Source organism: Stegodyphus dumicola, chromosome 2 (genome assembly GCF_044657685.1).
Source record: "Stegodyphus dumicola isolate Sdum_Otavi_A_Nest chromosome 2, ASM4465768v1".
In the NCBI taxonomy this organism is placed as follows: domain Eukaryota; kingdom Metazoa; phylum Arthropoda; class Arachnida; order Araneae; family Eresidae; genus Stegodyphus; species Stegodyphus dumicola.
Window position 1 is genome coordinate 45,403,862 of NC_140769.1, and position 25,319 is coordinate 45,429,180.

General features: G+C 33.2%; 2 protein-coding genes and 1 non-coding gene across 7 annotated transcripts in view; 1 reads left to right on the forward strand and 2 right to left on the reverse strand.

Annotated features, from left to right (window-relative positions):
- The window catches only part of LOC118199042 (uncharacterized), a 450,062-nt gene that overhangs the window by 360,661 nt on the left and 64,082 nt on the right, over positions 1-25,319 (forward strand). The window lies entirely within an intron of this gene.
- Positions 1,948-2,021, reverse strand: TRNAT-AGU (transfer RNA threonine (anticodon AGU)). The gene has a single exon. It is a non-coding gene; the product is annotated as a tRNA-Thr (tRNA).
- Positions 13,859-18,413, reverse strand: LOC146998434 (uncharacterized). 2 transcript variants are annotated; one of them, XM_085810640.1, is made up of 2 exons: positions 18,087-18,413; positions 13,859-14,206 (listed from the first exon to the last, which is right to left on the reverse strand). In XM_085810640.1, exons 1-2 carry the CDS (start codon positions 18,153-18,155, stop codon positions 13,877-13,879), a joined length of 399 nt encoding a protein of 132 aa, XP_085666766.1. In that variant the 5' UTR covers positions 18,156-18,413; the 3' UTR covers positions 13,859-13,876. The 2 variants fall into 2 exon arrangements, with proteins under 2 accessions (XP_085666766.1, XP_085666765.1); XM_085810639.1 differs by lacking the exon at positions 18,087-18,413 and adding an exon at positions 15,651-16,622.

Here is a 25,319-nt window from a genome sequence, read left to right on the forward strand (position 1 = left end):
AAATCATGCATAGACAAAAGCATGAAAATCGCCATACAGTAAGTGTATTTTATTGCCATCAGTCTTGGATCTTATCTATGCGTCTAGCTTCAACTACAGTGGTGGCCAAATTGTGGACACTTTTGGAAATTTTTATGTTTTTGAACTTTGTATGCTTATAGAAAATGTTACGTTTCACAAAATGCAAACTTGTATGTATCATTTTAAAGAGAATTTATTACTGAATTCAATACAAAACACAATATTCAATTATTTGCAATACAAAAAAAAGTTAAATGATAATAGTTATCGACATACATTAGATAGTGATGATTGCAGTGAGTTATCAGTACTTAGTAGGGTACCCTTTATTTTATATTACAGCTTCACATCGACGTTTCATTGAGCTGACAAGAGTTTTAAGCTCTTCTATCGTTATTACATGATGCCAGGAAACAATTATAGCCTCAATTAGTTCCCTTTTATTTGATGGGCGCCTCATTCGGACAAGAGTTTTCAAACGGTGCCACAAATTTTCGATAGGATTGAGGTCAGGACTGTTTCCTGGGCATAACAACAATTTAATGCTCTTTGTACGAAACCACTCTTTCGATATTTTGGCCGTGTGGCAAGGAGCAGAATCCTGCTGAAAAATAAACGAAGCATTGTTGGGAAAGAGATCTCTGATGGAAGGTAGATGTTTTGGTTGTAGAATAGTGTCAATGTATTTTCTGGCATTCAGTGTCCCATGGATGACATGAAGGCGACCAATACCATCTGCTGACATGCATGACCAAATCATAACACTAACTGGGTTTTTCACAGTTGCTTGAATGCAGTCAGGATAAAGCTTTTCTCCTATTCTACGTCTTATATATTTTCGCCCATCACTACCGAATAACGATATCTTAGTTTCATCACTCCATATAACTGGTGACCACTGATCATCTGTCCAATTAATGTGTTCCTTTGCCCACTGTAGTCTTTTTTTTTTTTTTTTTCGTTGCTGAAAATTAAGATAAGGCTTTTTTCGAGGAATTCTACCTCTCAGTCCAACATCTGTTAATCTTCTCCTGATTGTTCTTAAACTGACAGGAACACCAGCATCATTCAGATCACTTCAGATGGCCTCTGATGGCATTTTTCTATCTTGGGGACATAGTCTTTTTATTCTTCTTTCATCAATAGATGTGGTGCACCTTTTTCGGCCTTTTCCTTCTTTGTTTTTTATTGAATTTGTCTCCTGATATCGTAAACAAAACTTTCGGACTCCAGATGTAGTCACTGAACTGTCTTGCAATTTCAGCATAGGAAAGACCATTTTCTCGTAACACAATAATATTACATCTCTTTCTAGGTGTCCAATCTACTCTTTTATTTGATGTCATTGCTTCTTGACTAAATATTAAAAATTTTTACAAAAATTCCTACTTGTAATTGCAGTGTATAAGAAACAGGTCCTCCTTCTACAGAACAAAGCAAAATAATGAATTGTTTCAAGTGTGAACATGATGTCAGCTTCTACTGGCAGTTACTGACATTTGATTGGCTCTCAGAACAAGAACAGTGATTGGCCAGGAAAGCTAGACATTACAAACCACTTCATAAATGTGTTTTTTATTTATATTAAAGTACATATAACTTTTTTTGTATTGCAAATACTTGAATTTTGTGTTTTGTATTGAATTCAGTAATAAATTCTCTTTAAAATGATATATACAAGTTTGCATTTTGCGAAACGTAACATTTTCTATAAGCATACAAAGTTCAAAAACATAAAAATTTCCAAAAGTGTCCACAATTTTGGCTACCACTGTACTAAGAGTTTTTACCAGTAAGTTAATCATAATACTATAGGCCCTTAATTAAAATATTTGTAAATAAGAGGTGTATAGATTAAATACACCACATCCGATGGCGAGAGCGTAGAGATGACTAAACTCAGTAATTAGCAAAAAATCATACCTGAGGCACCGGTGGGATTTGAACCCACGGTCTCCTGTTTACTAGACAGGTGCTTTAACCACCTAAGCCACGGCGCCTCATGGCATCTGTCGAAACCTGGACACAAGTATAACTGTCTTGTTATAAACTAGGTCGCCGGTGGTAAAGAGGAAAAAAAAAAAAAAAAAAAAAAAAAAAAAAAAAAAAAAGTGTTTTTGGCAAAAATTTTATCTATTCGCTTTTTTAAGCTCAAGTTTAAGAATCCTAGATTTGTGCATTTTCGACTCCTTGTGTCATAAATGCAGGGAATTTGTCGCTTTCTAAGATCTTGAAATTTTGAATTTGCTGATTCCGTGCAAGATGAATTCACAACTCTTGTCTTATTTAAAAGTCCTTTGCTCTATATAAGGTGTGGCCATTAAGCGGCTTGCAAGCCGCATGCGACTCTTATGCGAATAAATATATGTGTGAAGTATGGTAAATTTAAATTATTTAAATTATTATGTCTAAAAGAAAGGAATCAGATGAAGACAAACTGTTACTGAATAATTGACTTTAATTATGTACTTTTAAAATAATATTGTCCTTTTATTAATGAATTCCTCTTAGTTAACCTTTTTTGAATGGGGCAAACATTCGCATGTGTTTGTCTCTTTAATCTCACTGATGGTTTATTGAAGAGACAAGAGATTATTCAATTTCCGCGATGGTTTCGAATACCACCCTGCGTTTGGAGTCCACTCCCTTATCGACCTCCTCGACATCCCGCGCTAATTTGGACTGTTTACTCCAAATGTCGCTCACCAGACAAAGATTAATGATCCCCTAATCTAAGTGGATGGACCTCTGTGTGCAAGGGGGGGATACAAACAGAACTGTTAAGAGAGACCAACTGATACCATTAACGAACGAATTCAATCTGTGGCATGTAACTGGGACAAAGATGAAATGAATGTTGACTGAGTTTTTATTTTTATTATATTTGTGTGTGTGTTGTGTTTCTTCGGTTGCGTCTAATGGAAATTTGGGATTATCGACTGAAAAATTGTTAAAGAATTCTAAAGAAGTTATTTAAAGCTGGTGAAGCTCGGAAATTATTTTGTTTTTCAGTCATTAAGGGTTGAAGATATACAGTTGCTTTATGCTTATACGTGTGATATATGTTGCGTCAGTTATCCGTTGCGCACACAGCCTTTGTTTTTACATCTCGAGGAAGTGTTATTTTCCCGTAGCGATAAAATTTTGCCCTTAACAAATGATCTAAAACATGAGAGTATAACTGTTGCCACTCGATGATGCATAAAGTCTTTGTAGATCTTCTATTGTAAAACTGCAGTGCTTATCAGTGTAAGAAAACAGATAATTTGAAACGTTATATTGTAAGTCTTTTTTTAAACGAAAGGTGTCCCAGTCAAATACTCGTTGCAATATGATGATACTGTAGCTCAGATAGTGACCGATACTGTTTTGGCTTTACATAGCAGTCATATGCATACGTGATTTATATGACTGCTTCGTGATTTATGCAGTGCATTGATAAAAAGTATAATTTTTATTGTTTCTTCATTCCTTGATAATATACATGATACTGTGGTTTGGAAAATTCGTGGAAAATGCTTATAGGGCAGTTCTATCTGAGGTATAAAAAGTCATTACCTGTTCCCTTTTAATGTGACATCCATCAGAATGTACACACTCACTTCAGCGTTCCTGTCATTCGTTGGAAGCATTGACAGAATACATCTTTACTTATTTATTACAGACTGGCCATCGCATCCTTTTGGATAGTTGAATTGTCTGAAAACGTTGAACTTGGGGAACTATCTAGATAAGATCACGGATAGTGTGGTGCACAAGCATTTAGCCACTTTTGGCCAACCTTTGATTTGCTCCTAGGCAATTGGTGGTGTATGGAAAATAAGCGCTAAGATGCGCTGCCATTAAACGGCAACGGAATGGGATTGGTTCAAGCTGGTGAGTAACGTAGAAAATGCAGGTAGAAAATAGAAGTCAAATTTCTGTGGAGACAACAAAAGCGATTCAGAGGAGATGAACTATTGACGTGGAAGTTACATCATAGTGGCGGTGGAAGATACATGTTATGCAAATACAAACAAATTGATTAATAAAATTTACAGATGAAGATAGGCAATACAAAAATAATAAAAACAACGGGCTTAGAGGGTGATAAATCTTACAAATAAAGTGGTTGCGGCATGGTAGAGATCTGTTTCTGTTTAAAAGAAATCCAAACTTCTTTGCTCGAACTGCGACATAGTCCCTAATGTCACTTCAACTATTTCTTAACGTGCTCTAGCAGCCGAATTCAACTGTTGAAAGTTTCAGGCACGTGGACATTTTCTGCTGATTTCGAATCACAGCAAGTTCTGGCTCCTCCAGTGTCAATTTTTGATGACCATGACTCTTGATGTCTTCTATTATTGTTCTTCTATTCTAGTAATGCTTCAGAATCTTTTCCTTCAAATTCCTTGCTATGGCTATTATATCCACTTCCATAGTACTCACATTTAGTTTCATCATCTGTTATAGCTTATGACCATAATTTGCACCACTAGACATTTATTGTGAAAAGTTCTATTTTTTGTTATGGAATCCACGTAAGACCATTAAATTTCCATTCCCACCTCTATCTTTCAAATGGACAAAGTTTCTTCACTCATGGCCAGAATCGTCTAAAGCATGAAGGTCAGAAAGTTCTAAAATGAAGGAACAGAAGACTAGTTTGGTTTATTTAAGGCAACCTTCCTAAGGGAAGGGATGCCTTCATGGAGGGCTTACGGTAACTGCCTCTTATACACTGTGAAAACCACGAAAAGGCCCCATGCAACCAGTCCGTTTGCCTGGAATCGAAAGTAGGTTGGAATTACCAGTGCTTATGACTTTGCAGCTCGGCCGCTGGTTCGCTAAAGAAACAAAAGAAGATTGGAAATTGAACAGTAAATAAATAGATGTCAGAGCAATGAAAATACGAAAGCAAAACAAAAAATTTGTAAACAACAATAAATTACGCAAGATTTTACGACTGGGAAAGAGATATAAAAAAGGGGGAGGCAACGGCAAGATTTTAGCGCTCAGGCGCGCGTTTTCGCAATTTATTTCAGTTTTACTTCACCGCGTATAGTCGAAACCGTGGATAACGAGGAATTACTGTATATTATATGAAGTATAATAATATGTAGTAACCCGACGTTGGATGTGATAACTGCTATTTGTACTCTTAATTTGTCATCATCGTTCGTGAAATTTAATTCGCTGTTCTTATTAAAAGCTTGATAACACTTTAAATTAAAGAGCGAATGAAATATTTTCCCTTCTGCTTCTATTTTTATACATGTTTTTACTTTATTTGGTTCTAAAATTTCACTTTCCCCTCGTAACAGTTTATCATCAGTTGTAAGGTAATAAAATTTCACATGTTTACGTTGAGGTATTCGTATTTTATTACTCTTAAAAGTGGAATGTAGTTTTCTGATTCAAGGATATTCTTTTTGATCCAATTTCTCTTAATAATAAGTTGTGCTATACGTTTTTTGCATCGAAGCATTATATTAGCCACCAAATCTGCCAAAATTATTGTTATTAAAGCTAAACATTCCTTCTTTCGGATAAAAGTTTCTTGAACTTGTGTATCCGTGATAGAAAATTTTAAATTGAAGGTATTTGTCTATTTCTATATATAAAGGTATTAGATATTTGTCTTTATTATATTAAATGCCAAAAGGACTCAGTTTTAATTAGTTTCCTTAATTTGCAGTTTCTAGTGGAACAATCATTCGCCGTTGTGAAATTAAAGAAATTAACGTAAACTTGAAACTAAGCTTACCGTTTTCCATAAGTTTACGTGATGCGAAAAATTTCGCCCTTTTCTGTCTAAAAATAGATATGAAACAATATATTGTAGAAGAATTATAGTGTATTTCACTTGTCAGTTGCTCCAAATTGTGGTTTGTGTCTATAACTTGAGCGATATCTTCGTATGTTGCACCAAATAATTGGGCCTCTTACTCCTTGCTAGACAGGCTGGTTGCAGAAACTTTTTCTCCTTGTAATAGCGCGAATACGAACTAGTTTGCCTTGGAAGGATCCTCCACGAAAGCATCCCTCTCGATAGGCAAATAGCCCTAGAGTGCTTTGTCGTAATCAAATTATCCACCGTCTTCATAGTCGAAATCTGGTGCTCCGTATCGGCAGAAATCTCAGTGAGCTGGCTTATTGTTATGTCTTCGGATGTAGCTGTGATGTTCTGGTCCGTTTGCTTGACGTTAGAAACGCTTGTAATTTTGCAGTTCGTTGGGCATTGCAGAATCTTACTCTAACCAGTGTGTTTGTTATCCAAGCTGTCCGCAAATGTTGCCATTACACGAAATATATCTTTAATTTATCTTCGCCTTGCCAAATTTAATCTATCAGTGTTACCATTCAAATCTTTAAGAATTCACTTTACAACGGTTTTTCTGAAGAAGTATAGTTTGTTACTAAGCAAACTGTATTTCTTCATAATTTATATTTTATTTTGTAATAACAAATCAAGATTAGATTAAATTAATGTACCTGAATAGTGCACAAGAACTATCAGCCTAAGTGGAGGAATACCTTCAAGGAGGGATTTCTGAAGGAAATGACCTTGCATTTATGTTGTACATGAGGCAATTTATGAAAACCAACGATGTAGCTAACCCATCGCCTGTATTCGCGAAGTATCAGTATTCAGCGAGCTTAGCCATTGTGTCATTGGTGAAGGAGAAAAAATACCGCCTTTCTGGTGTAATTTACAGCATAACCAACTAAAAAAAAAAAAAAAATATGAACCTTTGCTCCATTATTGTAATATTAATAAAAGATATTTCTTACGAATGAAAGATTCCCTATGTTACGTACCTCGGTACAGAACAGTAGTTTATGCAGCGTTACAAACAAGTTTTATATCGTAATATCCACCCCAGTTGGTATGGGGAGGGCTCGAATTCTGGGTAAAATATGAAAGTAAAGTGATTGCAGTATTTGTTCGGAAAAAGGAAATTTTAAATCCGTCTATTTACGTCCATTTAAGCTATATGAGATTTGAGGATTCCATCCCAATGAGTGCCTTGGATCTAACTTGGGTTAAAACTGCACAAAATGTATCGCCACCATCTGGTGTTTAAAGTATGTTGCGTTTTTCTTTTTTCTGACACCAGTTGTTATGTTATTTTCTTCCTTCACGTTCGTAGAGGGTTTGTATGGATTTGGAGTGAATAACGACGACACTTGATGGAGTATCGAAACACACTTTATTAGCCGGTATTAATCAGGACAGCTCCAAAATCTCGTTTACAGTCGTCAAACTTTTATAAACACGCTGACACGTTCAGCTACACAGCCTTCACACTGTCAGGCAATAACAGTGGAAACAGCTTCATTCCAAAGCACCCGAGTACAGCTCCCAACTCTGCTTGATTGTTCTCCGGAACTCCACGTACTCTCGAGACTCTCCACGTGATGCACTCGACGATACACAAGAGTATAGCTCTCGACTCAGCACAGTCTAAGACAAAACTCGACGATGCACTAAAAGACTCTCGATGCACTCGACGACCAACTCGGCGCTTAGACTTCGAGACACTAGCTCAATGACTGACTATCAGTTCGCTAGACGAGGCAGACATTTACTCGATTGAGAGACACACACTCGATACTACTTGATGACTACGGACCAGCAGGGTTATATAGCTTTCGGCTTGCGTTTGAGAACATTCTGGGCTAAACCGGTAAGAATTCGTTCCAGAAGGTTCTCGATCAGTCCATGACATATCACCAATTTTGTCGCCAAATGGGCGATTTCTCGCAAAATATGGTAACCCTGCCATCTCTTGCCATTTTATGGCAACCCTAAAACTGCTTTGCGGGGAAGCCATCTCACCGTGCCTTGACATTTCGTACCAGTATGTAAGCTACTACAAAGTATGTCAGCTACAAGTGTACCCCATCGCTCTAGCTGTGACCGTTCGCTGAATGATTAAACATAAATATCGTATCTTATGATAACAATGACTTTATTCTTTCGTTAAAATAATCCACGTCAGTACATCCTAAACTTTTAGCTTTGCGTCCCATTTGTGTATAGCTAACTGCAAATTACAGCAACGAATTTACATCTAGTTGTCTGTAAAAAAATGAGACAGTGATCAGAAAATGTTGAGAGAATTTATGTATTAGTGAAATTGTAGAGATCGTTAGACATTCTGATTCAGGAAACATGCAAAATCAACTATGCCTTCACCGGCACTCGAACCACGGATTTTCTATTGTAGTTGCTAGCGGGACGATTCTAGTTGTTTATGCCCACGAGAACACGCCCGGAAAAATGCGTTAATTCCGTACATTCTCCCTCTCTTAATAAAGACGAGTGGGGAGTGGCACAAGACCCAGTCATACAAATCCAAATGATGACGAATTATCACCACATTTTATTTCAGACATCGCCGTAGAAACCATTAAATATTTCGGACCAGTAAACACGGAGAATTAAATGCCTTGTTTCCGGGATTCGAACTAAGAAAGCAATTGCTAATCAGATCTAACGAATTACACCACGATAACCGCATGGGGGAATTGGGGGACTCCTTAGAAAATAATACTGATTAAATGCTCTTAATTTTATATAGCAAAGCAAACAATTTTAATTTTTTCGAGATCCACATTTTGGAAAACATTGGCCTATGTTATTGCTGAGAGTAAATTGCGATTCTTAATGGACTATTGGAATAATTTAATTTTTTTCCCTCTTTGAATCTTCTTTCAGAAAATATGCTACCGAAGGAGAAAAGAATAAGTTCATATTGTCTTATAATAATAATATGTTTTATTTTAAGGTTAAAAACGAAATATTGTAAATATATTAGTTAAATGCCGTTATGCAATATTTTTAAAGACTATCGACTTCTTTATAGTAAAAAAAGAAACAATTATTTCTAAAGATAATAATTCATAAATAGCTCATTCCTTTCTGACTCATACGCAAATACAGATTATGTCAAGCAGTAAGTGTAGCAAACATAGCAGTCATGCGTCACCGATAATAATTTAGATAGATTTTATCGCCAACACTTATTTCGTTTCGGACAAATGAGTACCGTTATGCAGATAGTCTATCGTATACCTGCTGCGATAATCTTATTGCTGAGGCATAAAATTATTATGCCTCAGAGGTATGGGTCAGTTATCAGATAACTTAAGAACGAAGAGGAGAAATGAAAAAATATTTACTCTCATTACAGACATCTTTATCTCTGAACAATATATCACTTATTAGTGTAACGAAGAACGAAAATGTGTTTCACATGGAGGGTTTATGTTTCATGGTGCTTGAAAATTAGAGGTATATCCTTGTTAGTATGAAATAAGAACTGAAGCTTTTTTTATGTATTTCCTTTTCATTATTTTTAAAAATTATTGGTATTTTACGTTTATACAAAGTTTCTGTGGTTTTCGTTGAATAGTATCACTTCGAGAGTTGCAGTATATCAGGAGATAGCAAAGTTGGTTTAATTTTACAAAAAATAATCTAGATACTTTTTTTTTAGCCCTTTGGGCTAAAAAACGTTTCGGCATTTTGCGTCGAAAACTTTTAAAGTCTAAATCACTTTTCAAATTGTTGCCACCAAATATTAGAGCCCTGTATTATACTTAAAGAAACTAAATAACGAAGAATCCGCATAAAAGTATGTATGTTTCTGGGACTTTGATAAAACAACGGTACCTAGAGCCGTCTAATTTTGAATAACGTACGTCTCCACCCGAATATGGGCATCTGGAAGCCCAAATTTGGAATTTGTTTTATTATCTGTTTCATGTTTTGCCAAACTTTAATGATTTTTTGATTAACAAACTCAACGATTTCAAAGCGAGCAATAGCAACAGTGAAATTCTAAAGAATCTCTTAAATTATTTTGCGATATTGCTGTTGAATTGAATTTAATGGTTTAAGTGCGAAGAACATGGTATTTAATAAATAAAGGTAACACAGAAAACGTTAAAAAAAAAGGGGTCCTTTGGGCATAATATGAAATCTGAAAGCTCAGATTTTTTAAAAAATTTATTATATTTAAGTTCTCGAAAGTTAACGCTTTTCAGCAACGACCATCAATCATCGAATGCATTTCTTATGTTCATGTATTGAGTGTTTTTAACACTTGCTAAAACCATCTTTCTTCAATCGTCCAACTATTCTTGTCTTAATGATATGGCGGTGTCATATTGGTTCTCTTAGGCGGCTATCACACGGCGGTTTGTTTCGGAAGGACAACTGTTTGGAACAATTTTTCTGCTTTGTCACGTGATATACAACAGCCAATCACCGTAGATCACTTTGGGGTTAACATGTAAAGGGAAAACTGGTTCTCTACTACAAACACGAAGGTTACCAAAATTAGTTATTTTTAGCGTAGTTGGCGACACATTAATTAAATCGTCTGCTTGTGATTCTGTGACAATACACAGATAGAAGCAATTCTGGGAGCGAAGTAAACACGGCCATCAAACGCTATGTCGAATTCAAAAGAACGTTTCATTTTAGGAGCGTCTATATTTGCAGCTGCTTTCCTCATCAAGAAAAAAAGAAAGGCTAAAAGAAAAACATGGGCAAGACAATGGCTGTTGAGACGTAAAACGCTGGGCTGCTATGAAAATTTAATGCGTGAACTGGCATTAGAGGTAAGAGTTATTTCTTTTTTTTTAAGTTTAAATATGTGCACATATGCATCCAAGGTTTTACAAATAAAATGTGGATAGTTTATAATTCATGAAACGTACTTAAGACTTTCCATATAATTTTTAGGACAGAATTTCATTGCAAATGATTGTAGATAGATATTTCAAGATTTTTTTCTAAATGCTTTAATTTTTAATATTTTATTTTCATTCACTTCCATTTTTATGTAGTTGTATTAGCATTTGTATGTATGTGCACTGTAATATGTATTTAACTACATAACAAAGTATATGTGTATATATTAAAAGCATAAATTTAAGGAATGTTTTATGGTAGTCTTCTGTTATCGGGATCTGATTCAGAAATGTATACACATACATATGTACATACGTATAGGGAATGTTTTATGGTAGTCTTCTGTTATCGGGATTTGATTCGGAAATGTATACACATACATGTGTACACACATATACATATGGAGTACATGAACACATACATCCATACATTTCTGAATCTGGTCCTAATAACAGAAGAGTAAATTTATTTTTCAAATGTTGACTGTTCAAAATATTCTTTAAAATTTTATGCTGCTTGAGTACTTGCATTCTTATTTAGTTTGCTGATTTTAACTATTAGTAAGTAATATATGGTGTCGCTTTTCTGTTCCAATTAGCTATACTAAATACTTCATTATTTTATTTATTGCCTTTTTAAAATTAATTGTGATGATTTGCCTGCCTCTTCTTGAAAATGTTCCGACACACTAAAGAAAGTGTTAAAGCAATTTGGTATTCCTCATTAAATCATGTTAATTATTTTTTTATCTGATTACATTTGATTCTCGGGTAAATAACTAATTGTTCAAATATTCAGTACTCTTCTGTTAATGGGACTGGATTCAGAATGTATGTATGCATGCACACGTGTATAGATTTTGTATGTGCATATTTATGTATATGTATACAAACACATACATACTTATATGATTATGCCAAAATATACTAAAATATAAGTGTATAGATTTTGTATGTGCATATTTATGTATATGTATACACACACATACATACTTATATGCAGGCAATGAATGCATATATTCATACACACAAGCATATATACATACATTTACCTGAATCCAGTTCCGATAACAGAAGAGTACCTGTTTTACTTCCAACACAGAATTTACTGTTAAAAATACATTTCAACTTATATATTTTTTCCCATGCTTCAAGTAATATAAATATTATGTTTATACAAAAGCCTTTTATATAGAGTACCTTTAGTAATCTCTGGCACTTTATTAATTCCACCATATCTAGGCTGCACTCATGTAATTAATTTTATATAATACTGTTAGCCTAGCAAAAAGTGCCATATTCTTTGAAATTTTACATTCATCCTATCTCAGCTATAACTTCGTTATAAATTCAACTAAGTTACCTAACAATTATTCCAATTTTTAATCTGTTGCAGTTATAATACAACTGCATATGATAAATTTCAGGAATTTCTTTAGATTTTTATGATGTATATAATATATTTATCAGTTTTGCATTTTAAAGATATTTGCTTCAAATTCAAACTTTCTTATATTTTAGTATATTTTGGCATGTTTTATGTCAAGGAAATTTACATCTACTTAAATGATTGTATATATATAAGCATTAAATACATATTCATTGTTTGTGCTTTTGATGTTTTGGTCATAAATACAGACTTTTAAAGGCATGAACTGAAATTAACTTAACCATTGCTTAGAAGTTTAATAATGTTAATTATTAAATTTTTAGGACACTGAAGGCTATCGAAGATGGCTGCGGATGGATACTGCAACATTTGAGGAAATTTTAAGCCTGGTTTCGCCAATAATATCTAAACAAGATACACAAATGAGATTATCTATACCAGCTGGAGAAAGGTTATCACTAACTCTTTGATTTCTAGCCACAGGTAAGTGTCCGACATATTAAATTATTAAAAATATGAGCTGATTCTTATTTAAAATGAAAGAACAGATAACATGCAGTTAATTCTGTTGTTATTTTTCAGGAGAAACTCAGAGCTCATTGGCATATCAGTTTAGAATTTCTCAAAATACTATCTCGGGTATCTTGCCAGCTGTGTGTAAAGTGCTGTATGATGTCTTGAAAGCTGAATACATGGACACGCCTACGTCAAACAAGCATTGGGAAGAAATCGCTACAGATTTTTATAAGTGGAATTTTTTAAGTGGAATTTTCCAATGTGTTTTGGTGCCCTAGATGGCAAGCACATTAAAATTAAACCACCACCTGGTTCTGGTTCAACGTACTATAACTATAAGGGTGATTTTAGTATTGTCTTACTTGCACTGGTTGATGCTAACTTAAAATTCATATATGTTGATGTAGGAACGAATGGAAGAATTAGTGATGGAGGTGTTTGGGACAAAAGTAAATTAAAATCACTGGTTGAAAGGGATGAATTATTTTTGCCAGCACCAAACACTTTGCCAGGAACAGATGTTAATGTTCCATATGTCATAGTGGCAGATGATGCTTTTCCACTAACCTAATACATTATGAAGCCATATCCTGGAAGGCATTTCACAAAAGAAAAAAGAATTTTTAATTACAGACTGTCACGAGCAAGAAGAATTGTAGAAAATGCATTTGGCATTCTAGCTGCCAGATTTCGACTTTTCGGAACAATAATATTGACATCGCCACAAAAGGCTCAATACTTTGTTTTGGCAGCTTGCTGTCTGCACAACCTGTTGCGCAGCAAAAAAGAAACAACAAATTTATACACTCCTGAACATAGTTTAGATGCTGAGGATTTCGAAAATAATTGTATAAGAAAAGGAACTTGGAATGAAAGTACTTCTAAATTTATTTCATTGCAGCGAAGTGCACGCAATGGTTCGCAGGAGGCAAAAGATGTCAGAGATAGATTTTGCAATTATTTTAATGGTATTGGATCCATTCCCTGGCAAGAAGCCATGTGTGACTTACACTAAGGCATGTTTGAAATTATTCTGCATGTTCCAATAAAAACTCATATATATATCAAGTAGTTCCTAATTATTAATAATTTATTAAAGCCTCTAGTATATTCTTAATCATATATACAAACACACATAAAAACAGTGAATCACTTTATTATAGTTCATCTATTAATGACTGCCATGAAATTACTGCAAATTTATAATTAAAAAGAGAAAATATTAGAAATAAATAAACAAGTATATTCACGTTTAACAGAATTTTATTGTGGATATTTGAATTCATAAATCAAATTTTGAATTTTCATCCGTAACAGTTCCTGATCAGCAGGACACTTTACTGTCTTCAGCTGACCAGCAACATATGCTCTAAACAAGTCGTTCACATCTTTGTCTTCTGTTATGTTTTTTAGACATTTTGTCATTGTAGTAAAAAATTCATCTTCAGGTTTTTTTCTTTTTTTGCTTGTGCCTGGAGCAACCAATTGACTTCCAGACATTTTGGGGGTTTCTAATAGATTGCATGTTTCTTCTGTGCTTGTAGGAGGAAGAACACTTTCTTCTGAAAACATTTCAGTATCTTGAACAAAATTCTGAAAGAAAAAGAATATTTAAAAAATGAATTTTTATCAACTCTATTAACACGTTGATGGCCATGGCACTTTTCGGATTCCGGTCCGAGAAGCCAAATCAATTTAATCATATGTTATTAATTTTTATAATTATATTTTTTGTTCATTTTTAATAAATTTTCTGTTTATGCAAGCTAGCATTGATTTTTTTGTTCTTTTCCCAGAAGCAATCTATCAATATTAGCACTGATATATTCTGAGTTTAATCGTAGCTGCACAAAAATGGCAAGTAAACACAGTGCGAGATAATTCGTAGTTGCCGTCCTAGAAAAGAACGCAATCTACGAGTTATCTCGTAGTTGGCAGTCAACGTGTTAATTAATGAACAATAAATATGATTCAACTAACATTATGAATAAAGTTATTTAATAAAAGGAATAAAGTGCTTAGACTTAAAATTATGGGAATAGTAAAATAGTTAAATTAAAATAAATGACTATGTAAATTCGAGGTAGGTTAATAGGTTCTTATGGCAAAGGATCTGAAGGATACTAGAGTAAAATAAATTCAAACCATGTTTATCAATCCAAAATCAATTTGCCCAGAATGATTACTAATTTCATTTTCGCATTTTGTGTTGATTCAATATAAGCTTTGTTTCACTTTTCAAATGGTTGCCACCAAATATTACTGCCCTGTATAATATTTAAAGAAATTAAATAATGAAGAATCTGCATAAATATATGTTTCTCACAGTGTGATAAAACAATGGTACCTAAGGCCATCAAATTTTCAATAACGTAATCCTCCTATGAATATGGGCATCTGGAAGTCTAAATTTGAAATTTGTCCTATTATCGATTTAATTTTATAAAACTTTTATTGAATTTATGATTAACAAACTCAGGAATTTCAAATGGCAATGGCAACATTGTGCAGGAAAAACATTTTAATCTCCAGCATGTGAGACTGTGTATCAGAAATTCTAAAAATATGGTCATTTTAAAATTATTTTGCGATATTGCTCTTGGACTGAAATTTATGGTTTAAGTGTGAAGAACATGATATTTAATAAATAAAGGTAACACACGAAATTGTAAAAAACATGCCTTTAGGCGTAATTAAAACACTGAAACCTTTCAAATTTCATTTCATTACTTTTATGTTTTTTTAAATTTGTTTTATTGAATATGGTAGATTCTGCAAGGACTGTACATCTCAGAGGTGGCTTCATGGTAGATTTCCGAAAGAGAAACTGGAACACTTGGGCAAAACAAACATGAACCACCCTGATTGCCAAGATATGAATCCAGAGTGGCAAATGATACAAAATTTTAAATTTCACATGAGCCGTAAACACAGAGAAAGAAACATTGTATGATTTTTAAATTACAGCACACATATAAATTTGCTAATTTAATGGATAGTATTTTTAATATAAAAAATGTATAGATTTAAAAATTACCATTACAATACACTCAGATGAATTATCCATATTGCTACAACTGGCCATAGCAGCAAAAGAGTCATCTAAAAATTGAAGCCGTACATAATGTTCCCACTTTGGAACAAATCCAGTGGATCCTGTTCCACTTTTAAACAACTTCGCCTTTTTTCTTTCCTTCCTAAAATATGTCCTGAGGTTCTGAAATTTTGTCATCACAGTCTCTGTACAATTTTATTTTATGTACAATTTTATTTTATGTAAAAATATAATTAGTGGTAAATAAAATAAAAACATGATAAAAAATAATTTGACAGAAACTGCAGCTGTGCATCTGCTGGTATGTAAATATAATATGCATATATATATATATATATATATAATTGCATCAATATAAAATGACATATATACATGTTTTATAGAAATACACATGTCTATGTAAGTATGCATTTATTCATACATGCAATCTAGAAATGAGGACACCTTATCACATATGTACATATGTATTTATATGTAACATATGTAGATATAATTTTATATGCATTTAATTGTATATATGCATATTACACTTGTATACCTGCATATAGATGTTTAACACAGCTGCCATTTTCTTGTAATTTCTGACAAATCATTTGCCCAAAGGTGCATTAGCCCAGAACGGTTATTAATCTCAAAACGGTATTTTGCATCATATCACTAAAAATGCAAAATCACTTTTAAAACTGTCGTCACCAAATATTATCACCCTATTTTATATTTAAGAAAAGTAATAATGAAGAATCTGTATGAATGAATGTATACATTTCTTGCATTCTGAAAAAACAATGATAGCTAGAGCCATCAAATTTTGAATAATGTAGCCCTCCATTCCCCCTGGAAGCCTGAATTTTGTTGTAATTTATTTCATATTTTGTCAAACTTTAGAGAAATTTTTTATCCAAAACACCCCTTTGAATGTAATATAAAATCTGAAAGCTTTCAGGGTTTTTACGTTTGCTTTTTTACCCCTGATTATATTTTTAATCTTATTTGTATGAACATAAATTGATCTTCCGATTCACTGCCATAGATTTATGGAAGATATGAATTACTATCCATATTTAGTTTAAAAAAATTCAAAGCTGATGCCGTAACAAATTATAAAACATTTCACAGGAATATTCTACTTTCATAAAAGGAAATATATATATATATATATAAAATTCATGCATGTATATATAAATGAGTATACCTTATTTCACAAATGAAGTTGTATGCGCCAAATTTACAAATAATGAAATACATGTAATGTACACTGGTGAAATAAATTAAGAGAATTTGTATATTTTATCAAATTGTATGAAAAGAACTGAACTGAAGGAATAACCACTTCTTCTGGATAAAAATGCAAGTGTTGTAGAGCAAATACATAAGCATACACATGTGTGTAGGCCGAGTCAGCAGAAAAACAGGCTGTCCACTAGTTCTGGAGATCATAGATCAAATATGAAAATTCTCTTAATTTATTTCACCAGTGTATGTATATTACATAATGCACAAATATATGTAAATATTAGATTTGTAAACATACTTTTAAATATGCTTATATAAAGAAATGCATAAATTAAAAATGTCTATATATTAATATTCTCAGCCACTCTAAATTTCAGTAAACACTGCAGTATAAGATTGTTTCTTTTCAAAAATTTATATCCCTGACAGGGCCTTCTATTAGATTTAAACATATTTTTAAATTTAACTGAATATTTTTCAAAGGACACATAGGTGTGTATTTATTTATTTATCTATCTTTTTTTTTATTAGAAATCTCAAAAAGCAGTATACATTTCTTTTTATAGTCTAAAATATTATTCAGATATTGATCAATTGAAGCTTTTAGTCAGCTCTGCTTAAATTTAACTTTCCTTATTTACTTTTTAAATAATAATTTTACCAGAAAATCTGTTTCTGAAATAAAAATCAGATTTCTAAGTTTTAACTGGTACAATTATATTGGGAAATTTAAAGGTTTTTATTCTTAGCTACATCTTTTCGGGTGATCCATTGCAATTTAGTAAAATATACTCCTTTGCAATATAGATTATACCCATATGCATAAATAAATCATTTTCATACGAGTGTAGAAATACCAAAACAGATATTAAGGGTATGGAAGTAACTGCGTCACACGCTATTCCAATAAGTAAATTTTTAAATTCACCTGGTAAGTTAACGCGGTGAATACCATGAACCACGATAATGTTTACAAACATAATTCTGCGAAAATTTGGCGTTCGTTTTGGCGACAAAGCCGCCTGTGTTTTACAAGTGTTTGCCTAGATATCGCGAATGTAAAATACATACTTTTCTTTACATAATTATGCTTACGTAACATGAAAAACATCAAATGATATATTTATATATACATAGTAAATGTTTATATTTAATTAACAGCACAAAATGCAATAATAAACTTACCAGGCGTAAACGTATGTCCATATTCAGGCCATTTGTCTGCGAGATGCTGGGCGATTGTGATACATGCATTCCGCTTCAGAAGTTTTTTGGTGTAACTGGGATCTGTAATATCCCATAAACATCGCCTTTGCCTCACTTCTTCAATAAGTTCAGCTTCGATTTCTGTACACCACTTGCTACCACTGCAGTCCGCCATCTTGAATGTTGTTTTGGTTGATGATGATGATGAGGGATTCGAAGCTGATAGCTGATTGGTTGAAAACGAACAACCTGCAACTTTTTTCGAACGGAAGCAAAAAATCGCGCGTCTTTTGCTCAGTAGTAAACCAGGCAGAAAAGTTGTCCGAAACAGTTGTCCTTCCGAAACAAACCGCCGTGTGATGTCGAACCTATGACATCCCTGTCATAAGGCACACGCGAAGCCATTTTGGCTGACGCATTTCCAGAGCCATCGATGGATGCAAAAATTGCATAATACAAAAATATTTGTCTCTTGTAACGGTTTTGTCATTGTGAGCATGTGTTGAGCTTACCTCAAATGCGTTCGAGTGCATACTTGGCAGACGGCTATATATGACATGGCACCAGAGTTAGCTAGGGTTTTTCCGAATTTTGACATCCGAGCTCAAAAGGTTCATCATCATTGACTTAGCTTTTTCAGAAATGCGGTGCATGATCGATATTAAGTAGGATCGACAGCCTCAATGGGCACAGAATCAAGTCAAGCTAAGAAACCCATTTAGCAATTTTGAGCAGGTACCCCAAAAATGTTAATTAATCAAATTCTTAATTCTTCATTATGAACCATTACTAATAATAAGCCTTCATATACACTGTGCCTCTAGACTCGTAAGCTTCTACACCAGTGCTCCGCAACCTCTTCTCGCCTGCGACGCACAAAAAATCTTTCTGGAATTTCGTGGCACACCAAAGAGTTCCGAGTTATCAAGGAAGTGCCGGAAAAATTCAAATGCTGACACACTTACAATCACACACACAACCACACAACAGTGAAATATATAAAAACATTTAAAATAGACATTATTAAGGAAAAAAATTGTCATTGTGTATTAAATACATGATAAAAAATTGCAAAATGTCAAATACATGTATTTGATTGCGGCACACCGATATCCTACTCATGCGGCACACCAGTGTGCCGCGGCACACCGGTTGCGGAGCACTGCTCTAACTGTGAAAGTATCAATTATGTGCAAGTGTTGATCAATGTCTTAGGCAACTTTGTGCAAATGATAAATGAGAATTTATCATTTCACTCATTATCACTATATAATTTTTTTTTAATCAGATGATCGTATGCAAGTGTCAGTCTGTGCAACCTCGATCCAATGAACGTAAACTGCTTTTGCACTTGGATATTAGCATCTCTAAAGAGAGACCTACGTGTTAGAGATAGCACAGGCTTAGGTACCATGCCATGCTTTTAAGGAAAAACCTGAAATTAAGTGGTGCAAAAAAATGAGAATAAATCAGTGCAGTAAAGTGTCTTCGTTCCAGATCATCTTTTTTCGCAAGAATTACTAATACTGGAACCATTTTTGAATCCACATATTCCTACTTGCCACCATCTATAAAATTCTTCCTTTTTTTTTTTTTTTTTTTTTTTTTTTTTTAAGGAAAAGGGTATTTTCTTTTTCGACAATAAATGAAAAGTACTGGGCTTCTTGATGGTCCTTATGGAAGCTTAATTTCAACTTTTCTTGCTGCCTTGATCTAAGAAATGCTCAATGTCCATATGACACTCCCCGCCCTCCTTTTTCAGAGTCCGAACTATATTGGTTCTTAAGAGTGTTCTTCGTGGAAGCTGAATTTCAAACTTTATTTGTTGCCTTAATCTAAGAGAGAAAGGCTCAGTGGAATAAGTTTGAACATGACAAACTGTATTGGACTTAAGGGTGGTCTTCGTGGAAATTGAATTTCAACCTTTTCTATTGCCTTGATTGACGAAGAAAAGCATAATGCAAGTTTCCAAGTAACAATTTTCCTTTTATTTTATTCCAGTCTGAAACAGAGACAATGCTTTTTCCTCTCTTTACTAAAGGAGATTATCCTTTCTTTAGCAGTCCAGGATATATGCTGGTGTTTCAGATTACAGTTATCATGATGTTAAACGGCTCGAATTTTTTCTGATTTTGGAATGAAACACACTTCGTCCATTTCCTTATATCGTTCGATTAAGCTACAATCATGCTGTGAGTGGCCACCGGTTGTAACCGAAATAAATCAGAAACGTGCATTAGAGGGTATTAATGTGACATATTGGATATGTCCTCTAAAGCACTCGAGCTGTGTTTCAATGAACAAAAAGACAAACGAATGTACTGTCAAATGGGTTTTAAATTGCTGTCCTGAATTTGATATTCTTTAACTTTTATGCTTTTACTGGTGCAAGTATACGTAAATAAAGATCACAATATCTGTGAATGTTTTACAAAATAAACTTCTAAAAAAATTTCTGAAGCTTCAACTATCATCTATATTTTTTCCTAAAAGTCAGTTTTTGATTATGCATAAGTGGCATTCTTTTAATGGAATTAATTTAAAAAATTCATTTTTGATTTGTTTTGTTCTAAAGGAAATTATTTTGTAATCGCTTTATTCATACATGACTTTGAGTAATATTCAAAGTATAATATATTATACTTTGAATATTACTTAAAGTATTTTTGAATAATATTCAAAATTTCTATATATTGGCAACTCTCATTTTAGTTGAGAATAAATTTACATTTAACTTAAAAAAAATCTTTGCTCGATAAGCGTGTAGAATTTCAATTATCCAAGGTAATGCTGCAGATTGATGCCGGCTGTTTGAAAACTTGGATTCGCTGCCATTTAAAGTAAAAAATTCCAGATAATTTTTTTATCAACGTACTAGCAGCTTCGCTGCCAGCCTTCGTCTGGCTATTAAAAGTACCGGAAAAATGGCTGAAGGAAACACCAAACGTTAAATTTAAAAATTGCGTAGAAATTTACTCTGCAGAACAACTTCATAAAAAAAAAGTTATTACGTATAACAAAATTACAATGAAATAAGCAATATCCCTTAATACAAATATTAATTATCCTAATAAATAAATTAACCAACTTCCCTTTTCAAAATCTTAAGAACTCAAATAGTATAAAGAAGGTTAAGAACTTTGTTTCCTAAAAAAATCACTCAAAACTTTTCAATATCTTAAAAACACTAAAATGAACAATAAATAACATAAAAGAATACAAAAAACAAAAAATTCTGAAAAGCAAAGTATAATTAATGATATTTTATCTTATATTTTCAAGAGAAAAAAATTACGATGAAATAAGCTATATCCTTTAATACAAATATTAATTATTCTAATAAAAAAATTAACCAACTTTCCGTTGAAGAAAAAAAAAATCATGCAAAACTTTTCAATATCTTACAAATAGTGAAATAAGCAAGAAATAACATGAAACTCAAAAAACAAAAAATTTCGCGCGGAATTTTACTCTGTAGAACAACTTTATATATATAAAAAAAAAATTCAATAAAAATGTATTATATATATATATAAATGACAATGAAATATGCCAATCTCCTAAAAACAGTGGCATAAGAAATACGATGAAAAATTGTTGCCAAATCCATATTTTTAAAAGAATGAAACTATTCAAAATGATGCGATTTCATCAAAAACCTATGAACAACAATAAGACAGGAAAATTGTTGCCAAAATCACATTTTTAAAGACGTGAGATGTGAGAAGTGTACTCGAAAGCTTCATTTAAAAAAATTTTTAAAAATACAAAATATTATCCTTTTTCCAAAATTCTTTTTGTAAAAGCAGTCGCAAGGATGAAAGTTTAACGTGTCCAAAAATCAAAGAAAAATAAACTGTACATTTTTAAAAATAAACTTTTTTAGAAAAAATCCCGTTGAAAATTTGTTAAGCTCCCTTTGTTAAATAAATTCGTATTTAATCGATTTATTGAAGCACGAAATTTATTTTAAGTTCGTAAAATAGCTAAGCGCCTACATTTCATGACGATGTGAAAATGGAGTGTGTAGAGTAAAATCTCGCTTTCCTATAGCCCCATTATGTCTCAAAATGACGCGATTTCGTCACAAAACATAAAATAAAAAAAATTCTAATTCGAATTTCGAAAAAATCGCTTCGAGGTGCACTGGCTCTTGTCTAGATGCACCTATGTACCAAATTTCGTAGCCGTGGGTTTATTAGCTTACGCGCAGCGCGAACGAAAGACACACACAGAAAGACAGACTCTTTGTTTTATTATATGTAGAGATTGTGTGTAATATCGTTTTTATTGTGAAGTTAATATTTAAAAAACAAAGACAGATGCATTTGTTTTTGTAGTGCAGAAGTTAGATACAGCTAACACGTACAAACATTTTATGAAGAAAAATCTGTTAGTTACATTTTAATTCAAAAGATTTCTCTCATCTCGAAATTAAAATGCCGAAAGCACAAATAATTTTATAATTCATTTTAATATTATTTATTCGTTCGAAAATTTCCTTAGTGACTTTTCGAATTAAAATATTTGTCATCTTTGCTGCTATATTCTACTTTTGCTTATGTTGAAGTATTCTCAGGTGTAATATTTTCTGCGTTTAAATACTATTTCCAGGGTATTCAAATCATCTATGTGTAAAATCTATGTATGAGTGATTTGTCTATACCTTTGCCAGCATATAAGTTGAATAGCTCAGATATTTGGATATTTATCCTTAAGTAATTCCTCCTTCAGGATCGTGATCATTTCTTTGAAGCCTGTTCGCTAACCATAAACTGTTATTTTAGAATAGGCATTTCAGGGTCATTTTTCCTCTCGGCTTGTCTCGTAACCATGGGAGCGAAAACTTCGGCAGGTTGTGGAGTCCCTAAATTGTTTTTCCGAATTTAATTTCCGTTTAGCATGTTTCGTTTTGTAAAAAGCGCACGAATGAAGGCTGATTTGAAGTATTTTGAAGTCCCAAATGAGGTGGGGGGAAAAAAAAGGTCTTTGTGGTGGTGACGACACGCGTTACGCTCGCAAATGGATTAGGACCGAAAAGGCATTGAAGTGCTTATTTTTAAGAACCAGACTTATAGTAGCAGTTTGATAAATGGACATTGATTCTGAATTTTAATAAGCAGAATATTCCTGAGTTTTTAGTGGAATAAACAATTCAATTGTAATTAAAAGGACTTTTAAGCAACCTATGGTAATTTTTAAGTCTGGACCATTTCTCTTGTGACCCAGGTAAATGTTTAATTATTGCTTAGTAAGTTGCTTACAAAAATTTTCTTATTTGCTATCTATAGTTTGTTTTGACACTCTTGTAGTAGCCTGAGATAGACTAAGCTGTTAGGTTGAGTCATATTGACAAGTTTCCAGGAATAGTTACAAAACGCATATTCTCATAGGATAGAGCGCAACTTCGGTCAATTAGGATTTGGAAATGGAAATTCTTTTGTAATATGTTTTCGAAGATATTTCTTTAGAAGCATTAGATCTGATGTGTTGAATAAATATTATTAAAAATGGAATGACCTGCAACAATTTTGATTCTTTGTAGTAGTGACAAAACTCAGATGAAATGGTCACTAGACGGCAAAAACGGCATCATATCGAACTCGACGAACGTCACGCGCTTATCAACCGCAAAAATATCACATCTATTTTCACTATATCTGAAGTTTCTGCAAACGGTTATGGCCCAAAAAGCCATAACCGTTATTTTTAAGGCTGTTAGACATAAATTATCGCCTGCGAACGAGGTAGTGACAGTGCGGCCATTAACCATTATGTGTATGCCTGGACTTTTTTCACTCTGCCTCTTCTTTTAAACCGAGGAGTTTTTTTTTTTTATTTTTTTTAAATTTTTATTTATTATTATTTTTTATTATTATTCATTTTAATTTCCTGATATAACTGCTTCGTTTTATTTTTAGAGGTCGGTACAAACTGCATTTTAAAATAACGAAAGACAAATGAATTTTAAGGGCAAGTACCCAATACTTATTATTTTGACTTATTCTTTTCGTTGAGTCCAAAATATTTGAAGAGGAAATAAAAATGAATGTAAAAGTTTAAAGTTCACCTTCTCTGAGTAATGTTTTTGCTTTGGTAAAAGCTGTAGCTTTCTAGGATACCGAAGAACTCTAGAATGATAATTAGCGTTCCTTTGTTGAAATTCTGAGCAATTTACATATGTAAACTAATAATTTTAATTAGATGTAGGCTAAAATAAGGATAAACGATCGAACCGCTAAATACTATTTCGACTGGGTTTCAAACAGCCGGAATGCTTGGCTGTTTTGGTGGTTTTGCCCTAGTGTAATATAAATAAGTGACAGTTTTCTTTAGAAATGCCACTCGTATGTTATCTTATTTCTCAAGCAGCGAGCATTAAGTAAATCTTTTACGACAGTGTATCGAAAAGTATTAATTTTCATATAAGAAACACAATACGTAATCATATTTTCCTGCTTTTCCTTTTATAACTATTATTATAATATGAACAACATCAAGCTTGCCGGATATATTATGATTACTTATAGTCTTGTTGTCACATAAAAATCCGCTTGTTGTCTTCAGTTTTTATTGCATTTCCCACTACAGTTTTGCATATACATGTATATATAGCTTTACATTCGTTTATACATTTACTGCATAGCTTTACTGGACTACTTCGCTGTTTTTATAAGAACACTATTGATATTCAATTATTTATGAGCATAATGAGGAAGTGCAATCGGCAGTAGTTAGTGTACTCGTATATTCGCTATTATAATAAAAAGTACATTCTAATAGTTGAAGGGCGTGGCGAATGAAGGTCAGAGACATGTCCGCATTCACGCTTCAGCATTCATGTGACGAATATGACGTATGGACGACATATTCCGTGGTTTGGTATTCTCCGATCTTCAAAACTGGAGGCATGAACGCTCACTGTGACTCATTTTAGAACTGAGTGACACGGACAGCTCCGTCCGTAATCCCCGTGAATGGGATCAGTCGTGTAATGTAAGCCAGTAATCTAAGCTCATTATGAGTGCAGATGTCCGAGACCCATCACTCCTACGAGTTAATGCCCTCATATGAGCATTCAGCGGGTCCATCTGTCAAACTTAGTTCATCTCTATCTGTTAAATATTTACGTTCTTCTCGCTCTCTCTCATAAACTCGAGAAACAGGCATTAGATGAAGTTAAACCAGTCTTCATCATCGAAATCTCAGAAA